The sequence below is a fragment of the Danio rerio genome, chromosome 15 (assembly GCF_049306965.1).
Source record: "Danio rerio strain Tuebingen ecotype United States chromosome 15, GRCz12tu, whole genome shotgun sequence".
Classification (NCBI taxonomy): Eukaryota; Metazoa; Chordata; class Actinopteri; order Cypriniformes; family Danionidae; genus Danio; species Danio rerio.
Window position 1 is genome coordinate 4,227,372 of NC_133190.1, and position 10,249 is coordinate 4,237,620.

A 10,249-nucleotide genomic window follows, 5' to 3' on the forward strand; every position below is an offset into this window, starting at 1 on the left:
CCCAATTTCTAAACATAATAGTTTTTATATTTAATTTCTAATAACTGATTTATTTATACTGCCATGATAACAGTTAATATCATTTGACTAGATATTCTTCAAGACACTTCTATACACCTTAAACATTTAAAGGCTTAACTGGTTTCATTAGGTCAACTAGGCAGGTTCGAGTAATTAGAGCAAGTTATTGTATATCAATGGTTTGTTCTGTTGTGGGAAAAAAAAACAAAAAAAAAAACAAATATATATATATATATATATATATATATATATATATATATATATATATATATACCTTAAAGGGGCTTATAATTTTGTCCTTAAAATGGTGTTTAAAAAAATCAAAAACTGCTTTTATTTTTGCCGAAATAAAACAAATAAGACTTTCTCCAGAAGAAAGAATATTGTCAGACATACTGTGAACATTTCCTTGCTCTGTTAAACATAATTTGGAAAATATTCAAAAAATAAAATAAAATCAAAGGGGGCTAATAATTCTGATTTCAACTGTAGATGTCTCGGTCCATTTGATATTGTGTTTTATCACTTCATACATTTATTTTATGCTAATTCAGTTGTAACAAAAAACATTTTAAAGAATTCTGTAAAATACTGTTAAACACTTTAACTGCTCCATATTGCAAAAGATATACATTCCCACAAAAGCAACGCTCCCCCACATATTTCGCTGTAACTGCATTTTTTTCAGCTGTTGGTATAAGATTGCAGAAGTTGGTTTAGACTGGAAATGTGCAGTTTTTACACCATCATGCTGATAACGTTTAGCCTTTCAGCAATACTACAGCTCGAACAACTGCGGTAAATCACCAACTCAGATTTCCATTCATGGTTTCATGAGAAACTTATAAGCTCACCAATGCATATACAATCATTTATACAAACGTTTTTGACACTAATACAGTGTTAAACTGTATATGGCTTCTCTGTGAAACCTTGTTTCTAGAATCATAATTTTTAGCTGTGCAAGTCAGGGGAAAAGTCAGTTCCAGGTCAACTTTACTTTAAAGCAGTGACTCATTTGATTTTTAGAGCCGTGGTGGACTTATTAAAAAACATCCATGTGGTGTGACCTACTTTGGCTTAACCCCCTTTTCTGCATTTTCCTGTGCAAGGAAACCACGACTTGATCTGTGGTTTTAAAACATCAATATCAGTTTTTTTCATCTTTCAGACAACCATCGCACAAGACATTCTTCCTCCTACAGGTTGCTGATACTCAGCCCAGTGCCTACCGAAGGCCTCCTGTTTTCTTGATTTACAGAAGTCAATTTCTACAGGAGTGACTCTCTAAATATCCGGCACATAAAGAAGTAGATGACAGGATCCAGGCAGACGTTGAGGGCGGACAGAAAGAGCGTAGCTTCTTTGATCTGGAAGAGAACGTAGCGGTCTTGTGGCTGATATCCGGAATTGGATCTTTGACTCATAGTGTAAGGAACACGGCACACGTGATAAGGCACAAAACAGATGATAAACACAGCCAGCAAGCTAAAGATGCTCTGATTTGACCTCCGTCCCGCTGCGCTGCTGTCCCGTTGCACGCGTTTATAGGAGCGATACACATGGCAAGCGATGGATGTGTAGCAAAACACCATCAGCAGAAACGCCACCCAGAAGATCCCGACATTGAAGTGGGCTGAAACTACATGCCAGTTCCGACCCAGCTCACTCTTCAGGGCCATGCAGGAAAAAACCTTAGGCATGGGCTGGTTGCTTAATATGGTGTTGGGCAGCGAGAAGAATATCATGATTCCCCATGCTAACAGCGCGAGAGCCTTCGCCACCCAAACGCGCTGGAGAAACGACGACACTCTGGAGGAGCTGCAGACTATTTTAAAGTACCGTTCCAAGCTGATGAGGCTCATGAAGGCTATTCCAGTGTACATGCTGAGGTAGAAAAGCACAGCCGTGTAACGGCAAACTATTAGCTTCAGCTGGAAGCCACCATAACCGAGGTCGCCCACTACACGCCACGGGTAGGAAAACAGCATTAGTACATCCGCCACCACCATGTTTTTTAGGTAAACCACTAAGGCAGAAGAGCTGGGAAGTCTGAAGAAGATCCACGCGGCGAGTCCATTGAGAATCAACGCACAAACGCAGATGATGGTGTAGAGCACTGGCAGAACCTCATTTGTGAACACACTGCTCACTTTAGTGACGTTCGCCGGTTGTGTACTGTTGTCCATATCTAAAACAGAAAATGAAAGAACATTTTCAGTGCTTGGTACAGTGGGAAACAGGGCTTGGCATTAACTTTTTTAATCACCAGTCACTGTGGCTAGTAGTTTTCCAACGTTACTAGCCATTTTCACAAGACACAATATTGTTGTTGTAAAAAAATATATTTTATATGCATAAATTTGACATTGGCATGTTAAAATAATTTGATTTTGTGTTATAAAGGTTGTTGGTCTCATTCATTTACTGTTTTGTGTGTTTTGTATGACCTTTTTCAATGCGCATAAGCAAATGGTTTGTGTTTTTTTACATGACACATTTTTTTTTTTTTTTAGAACTTTCTTTATTGTTTTTTTTTATTTTATAACACAACAACTTACATCTTTGGTCTAACAAACATTCACACCGCAATTGACAATAAAGCATGTAATATACCAACAATCCATATATAAATGTTGTAATGATAGATTAATTCAAAAGATTAATAATAATAATAATAATAATAATAATAATAAAAATGAAAAAAAAAATAATAATAAATAGAAAAAATATATATAATAAATTTGAATTAAATTGAAGTTACAAAAAGGAAACAAATAATAAAAACAATATTAAATAATAAATAAGAGTAAAGAAAAGTAAAAAAAATAATACTCTTCTGTTTTTAAACTAAATTGGTCTGATCCTCTTCAATTTGACTATTTCTTGTTGAATTTATGTCTTTAAAGTAAGCCATGAAAGGTTGCCAGATTCTATAGAATTTGTCTTCTTTCTTTTTTAGGGAGAATCTGATTTTCTCTAGTTCCATACGTTTCATTACATCTCTCATAAGATGTATATATGTAGGAGCGGCTCTCTGTTTCCAGTGTAATAATATTAATCTTCGTGCTGGTAGACAGACAAATGAAACTATATTTTGTTCAGTACTATTTTTAGTAAATTATTTGTTTATTATATATATATATATATATATATATATATATATATATATATATATATATATATATATATATATATATATATATACACACACACACACACAGTTGAAGTCAGAATAATTAACCCCCCTTTGAATTTTCTTTTCTTTTTTTAATATTTCCTAAGTGATGTTTAACTAAATTTTCACAGTATGTCTGACAATATTTTTTTCTTCTAGGGAAAGTCTTATTTGCTTAATTTCGGCTAGAATAAAGGCAGTTTTATTATTATTTTTAAAAACAATTTTAAGGTTAAAATTATTAGCCCCTTTAAGCTATATTTTTTCGATAGTCTACAGCAGGGGTTCCTAAACTTTTCAACCCGCGACCCCCAAAATGACAATGCCAGTGACTCGCGACCCCCAATATCCTCTGAGGTGGTTATAAATACAGAAACCTTGCATGCAATGGCGCGCACACACCAATAGACCCAAGTCTATTCTTTGTTTAATTTGTTTTTCCATGTATGTCAGTGCGGTGAATGTGTCAGAAAGTTACCTGGTGTTATAAAATCAATCTGCTGCGTCTGATGCTGTTGCTGTGTCTTCGAACCCAATAAAACTAGCAACTATTAGCTACTATAGTAACTATATAGTAACTATAAACATTTTTTTTTTCTCTTCAGTAGGTTATGGATAAAATATGGTAATTCCTATGGTTTAATAAAAATAAATAGATTTTTGGAAATCACCAGGTGACCCTACTTCATTGTCCCCCGATCCCTCGGGGGGTCCTGACCCCCACTTTGAGAACCACTGGTCTACAGAACAAACCATCATTATACAATAGCTTGCCTAATTACCCTAACCTGCCTAGTTAACCTAATTAACCTAGTTAAGCCTTAAAAAAATCACTTTAAGCTGTATAGAAGTGTCTTGAAAAATATCTAGTTAAATATTAATTACTGTCATCATGGCAAAGATAAAATAAATCAGTTATTAGAAATTAGTTTTTAAAACTATTATGTTTAAAAATGTGTTGAAAAAATCTCAGACATTGGGGAAAAAAATAAACAGGGGGCTAATAATTTAGGGGGGTTAATAATTCTGACCATATATATATATATATATATATACACACATTCTACCTGACGAAAGTCTTGTCACCTATCCAAGTTTTAGGAACAACAAATAATACATTGACTTCTCGCTGCTGATCATTTGGTATCAGAAGTGGCTTATATGAAAGGCAAAGGGGTGAGTTCATCTCAGAGTTCATCAAGATTCTTTTGGATTCATATTTAAGGCCTCCTCTTTCATCTTACCCCAGACATGCTCAATAATGTTCATGTCTGGTGACTGGGCTGTCCAATCCTGGAGCACCTTGACCTTCTTTGCTTTCAGCAACATTGATGTGGAGGCTGAAGTATGAGAAGGAGCGCTATCCTGCTGAAGAATTTGCCCTCTGCTGTGGTTTGTAACGTAATGGGCAGCACAAATGTCTTGATACCTCAGGCTGTTGATGTTGCCGTCCACTCTGCAGATCTCTCGCACAGCCCCATACTGACTGTTACCCCAAACCATGATGTTTTCTTTCACCAAACTGCCACTTTTCCAAATGATCAATTATAAGTCAAGTTATTATTTGTTGCTCTTTCAACTGGGATCCACGACAAGACTTTTGTTAGGCATATATATATATATATATATATATATATATATATATATATATATATATATATATATATATATATATATATATATGTATACAAACCTCCAGCGCTAAATTAGCCAGTGTTTCAGTTTTATTGTTTAGCCCTGGTGTATATATATATAAATACACACACACACACACAGATACACACTTAACAGGAAATGTAACACTCACAATGCTTTCAGAATAATAGAATTGAATAATTTTATTTTGGAATCAAGATTATTTAAAAAATATGAACGATTACACTATTATAACTATTATACTAGAATTTATAAAATAGAAATATTCAATACCCAAAAATTCCAATTCTGTTATAATTTTCTCAACAACAACATCTGTTCCTAAACCTGCATGACTCATGCAACACTAATAATAATAATGGAGAAGTTGTGGCCTAGTTTGGTTGGTTTCATTAACAAGGTTTAATAGTGAGTATTCTACTCAGTATTTTGCTTTGGAATCAATAAAATTGATAACAAGTAATAATAATAGAAATGTCATGTACTGCCAGTCACCATTTTATTTTATTTTATTGACCTCATTCTACTATGCGGAAGTGTGAGCTTTTCTGTAATTGTTTCAGAACTTCCAGTTAATTTGACTAACGGGAAATGAACAGCAGAAAACAACTTGCTCTACAAACAATTGTGTTTATGACAATACATAAAAATAACAAATAAATGAAGGTGCTGCATGGTGGCTGTCAGCAAGCTAACTCGCCTCATAGCAAGAAGGTTGTTGGTTCGAGTCCCGGCTGAATTAGGAGGTCTTTTCAAATGGGAGAGTGTGAGAGTATGTGTGTGTTTCCCAGCACTGAGGGTTGTACTCTCATTGTTGGGTTGTAGCTGGAAAGGCTGTCAAATGTATACCCAAGGAAATTAGTGCTTCATTCCACTGTGGCAACACAATCTCACGACAATTCCTAACTTTTTGCTTTAATTGCTAGTTTGTATGAATTTGAACGATCTCTTACGTACAATTTAGTATGATCTGCTTATTCCCCAATGACGGTTGGGTTTAGGTGTTGGGTGCTACTCCTTTTTAAATTGTACATTTTTGTATGGCTGATCTCATACGAATTAGCCACTAATCTGACAATTTCCACATGAGATCAGGCTAGATAATCAGGGACTAAGCTGAAGGAAAGGGATTGAGAAAATGCAAGTTTACAGCATAAGCTGTTTATTACAGTTCAAAATCAATGGAAGTCAATAAGATTCCAATAGCTGTGCTTACACACGAAAGAATAGTCATCAAAGAAAGGAAAAAATACTTATGTGGAAGTAAATGGTGACTTAGACTTTCAGAACTGAAGAGAAAGCCAGATTAGTCACATTTTATTTTAAGGTAAAACTCACACAATAAGCCAACCATTGACAGTGACTTTTAGCTCAATAAGCTTCTAATTAGCTGATTATAAAAATTAGGTTTATGTTATAGGTAGGGTTATGGATGTAGAATAAAATCAAACTTTTTAAGTACTAATAAACAGCCAGTATCTTAATAATCAGGTAATTCGCTAGTAGTTAATAGTGGCAAATGCTATTTAAACTAAACAGTTAACACCTTAATAATAGGCACCTTAATAAGCCAGTAGTAAATGGTGTGAATTGTTACTGAAACTAAAACGATACCGTATTATTATATACATTCATAGAAACACATTAATTTATGTCCATCTATCATTAACTACTACACTTAATTTTCCATCAGATATGGCCCATAACGGCCTTTTTCAATCAAAATTCTGCCATAACATGGTGTCATCAAACATTTCAAGCCAAATTCTAAATAGGCTTTTTTTTAAGGTACAATTCCCACAATTAACAAACAATTAACGGTGACTTTCAGCTCAATAAACTTCAAATTTGCTGACTATTAATAGTTAGTAAGGTAATAGCTGGGTTTTGGTATTGGGCAGGGTTTATGGATGCGATCATACTTGATAAGTGCTAATAAACGGCTAATATCTTATTTATAAGCAGGTAGTACGCTAGTAGTTAATAGTGGTGAGTGCTATTTAAACTAAACAGTTAATATCTTAATAGTATGCAGGTAATAAGCCAATAGTAAATGGTGTGAACACTTATGTGGAAGTAAATGGTGACTAAGACTTTCAGAACTGAAGAGAGAGCCAGATTAGTCACACTTTATTTTAAGGTAAAATTCTCACAATAAACAAACCATTAATGGTGACTTTTAGCTCAGTAAGGTAATTTAGGTATTGGGTAGGATTATAGATGTAGAGTAAAATCATACTTGATAAGTGCTAATAAACAGCCAGTATCTTAATAATAAACATGTAATAAGCTAGTAGTTAATAGTGGGAAATGCTATTTAAACTAAACATTTAATAGCTTAATAATAGGCAGGTAATAAGCCAATAGTAAATGCTGTAAATTGTTACGAAAACTAAAGCGTTACTATATTACTATTTACATTCATAGAATTACATTTTATGTCCATCTTCTCTCTTTTTACATCAGATATAACACATAATGGCCTATTTAAATCAAAACGTCTGCCATAACATGGTGTCGATAAACATTTCATGTTACATTCTAAATATTCAGGCTTTATTTTAGGGTACAATTCCCACAATTAACAAACCATTAACGGTGACTTTTAGCTCAATAAACTTCACATTTGCTGATCATTAATAGTTAGCAAGGTAATAGCTAAGTTTTGGTTTTGGGCAGGATTATGGATGTAGAACAAGATTATACTTGATAAACGCGAATAAACAGCTAATATCTTAATAATAGGCAGGTAATAAGCTAGTAGTTAATAGTGGGAAATGCTATTTAAAATAAACATTTAATATCCTAATAATAGGCAGGTAATAAGCCAGTAGTAAATGCTATAAATTGTTAATTAAACTAAAGCGTTACTATATTACTATTTACATTCATAGAAAACATTTTATGTCCATCTTCCCTCTTTTTCCATCAGATATAGCACATAACGGCCTATTTCAATCATTTTAAAATTTTGACATAACATGGTGTCGACAAACATTTCAAGCTAAATAGTCAGGCTTCATTTTAAGGTAAATTCGTACTATTAACAAATCAATAACAGTGACTTTTAATTAACTAATAATAGTAAGGTAATAGCTGAGTTTTGGTATTGGGCAGGATTATGGATCATACTTGATAAGTGCTAATAAACAGCTAAAATCTTTTTAATAAGCAGGTAGTACGCTAGTAGTTAATAGTGGCGAGTGCTATTTAAACTAAACAGGTAATATCTTAATAGTATGCAGGTAATAAGCCAATAGTAAATGGTATGAACACTTATGTGGAAGTAAATGGTGACTAAGACTTTCAGAACTGAAGAGAGAGCCAGATTAGTCACACTTTATTTTAAGGTAAAATTCTCACAATTAACAAACCATTAACTATGACTTAGTTCAATAAACTTCTAATTTGCTGATTATTAATACGTTAATAAGGTAGTAGTTTTGGTTTTAGGTAGGAATATAGATCATACCTTGTAAGTGCTAATAAACAGCCAGTATCTTAATAATAAGCAGGTAATAAGCCAGTAGTAAATGCTGCAAATTGATACTTAAACTAAAGTGTTACTGCATTATTATTTACATTAATAGAAATATGTTTATTTTATGTCCATCTATCATAACTATAATATCATAACTATTATACTTCCTTTTCCATCAGATGACATAAATTGACTTCAAGAGCCTATATAAATCACAAACTCCCCCTATAACATGATGTCATCAAACATTTCACACCACATAATAATTAGCTTAATCTCATATTGGGTTATCGAAAACAACAAAACAATTGATTAACATATTGGTCATAAAAAAACACTTACTTGAAGAGTTGAGTCAGCTCATATCATGACAGAGAATGAGAATTTGCCAGTTGGAGAAACAAGCCTCATGTGATGTTTCAGAGGAAGGAGGCGTTGATTTTGAGACAGGAACTACAAGATTCAGCTCAGCTGGTCTCGTGGGTGGACACTTGCTCAGCACCACAAGAGCTTCCTCCAACAACATGTCTGAACACAAAACCGTTTCCTCCTCCCAGTCACTCGACACACGCCAGATTGTTTATTAGAGTCGTTAAAGGCAATTTCAATTTCATAAGTGATGTATTGTTCAGATGCATTAGCAAAACAGAAGAATGAATCAACTTTTCTCAAGGTGTGCAAAAAGCGTAGAAGTTTTCAAAAGGTACAAAAAAAATTACACAATAAGACAATATTTTTATGATTAGTAGTAACAAACATATTGGTGAAAAACTTAACGTAGTGCTTTTGTGAGAATAATTTACACATATATTTTACTTTCAGGGGCGAAGCAGTGGCGCAGTAGGTAGTGCTGTCACCTCACAGCAAGAAGGTCGCTGGTTAGAGCCTCGGTTCAGTTGGCGTTTCTGTATGGAGTTTGCATGTTCTCCCTGCGTTTGCGTGGGTTTCCTCCGGGTGCTCCGGTTTCCCCCACAGTCCAAAGACATGCGGTACAGGTGAATTGGGTAGGCTAAATTGTCCGTAGTGTATGAGTGTGTGTCGATGTTTCCCAGAGATGGGTTTCGGCTTCAAGGGCATCCGCTGCATAAAACTTGCTGGATAAGTTTGCGGTTCATTCCACTGTGGCGACCCCGGATTAATAAAGAGACTAAGCCGACAAAAAAATGAATGAATGAATGAATTTTACTGTCATTTTACTCAACATGGATCCATGATTGCGTCTGAAATCGCCTGCTTCTCAGTAGGTACTGCATTTGAATGTACTACTCAACTGTTAGAGAAGTACGCTCTATACAGTGGCTGCCACTCAACATGCGTTCTTCAGCAATCTTGCGTCCTCGTGTTTTCGTGTAACATCATCATCAACTGCCGAAGTTCAGTTCCAAAACTCAAGAACGGAGGACGCGTGAAAGTTCCCGGATGTGTTCTTGGTATCGAGGACGCACCGATGCATATTTGAATGAAAAAACTCGCTGGAAAATTCCCAGAAGTCATCGCGACTGGAGGTGAAGAGCTCAGCAATTTTATATAGATTTATTATTTACGTTCAGAGATATCACTTATTTATCTCAGGAGTTTCCCTAAACGACACGGTGAAAGTAAACATTACCATGAACATCTTAATAAAGGCATAAACACACTAAAGTCATTTATTAGATGAAATTCATATAATTTCTTTTTTTTTTATTGTGCAAAGTACGTTTTTTTTTTGTTGTTGCAGTTTTTGTTTTCACAAATCTACCAGAGGCCGCTGTCTATGCTTTTTAAGATGTAAAAATTTTCTTACGAGTGCCATTCATGCCTGCTCTTCTCAATATATATCCACCAGAGGCTGCTGTCGACTGACTGACTGCCCAACAGACTGATCACCTTAACCACCAGTGTTGCAAACCTAGTGACTTTGTCGCTATATT

At 34.5% G+C, this 10,249-nt stretch overlaps 1 protein-coding gene across 1 annotated transcript; it reads right to left on the reverse strand.

The window, feature by feature from the left end:
- Positions 1 to 327: 327 nt before the first annotated feature.
- LOC793750 (P2Y purinoceptor 14) lies at positions 328 to 8,754 on the reverse strand. The gene is made up of 2 exons (XM_009291431.5): positions 8,679 to 8,754; positions 328 to 2,212 (listed from the first exon to the last, which is right to left on the reverse strand). The coding sequence occupies exon 2, from the start codon at positions 2,208 to 2,210 to the stop codon at positions 1,293 to 1,295; it is 918 nt and encodes a 305-aa protein (XP_009289706.2). The 5' UTR covers positions 2,211 to 2,212; positions 8,679 to 8,754; the 3' UTR covers positions 328 to 1,292.
- Between the last annotated feature and the right edge of the window lie 1,495 nt (positions 8,755 to 10,249).

Excerpts from the sequence above, each read along its gene's own strand:
- LOC793750 (XM_009291431.5), bottom strand. The coding sequence starts at position 2,210 with ATGGACAACAGTACACAACCGGCGAACGTCACTAAAGTGAGCAGTGTG.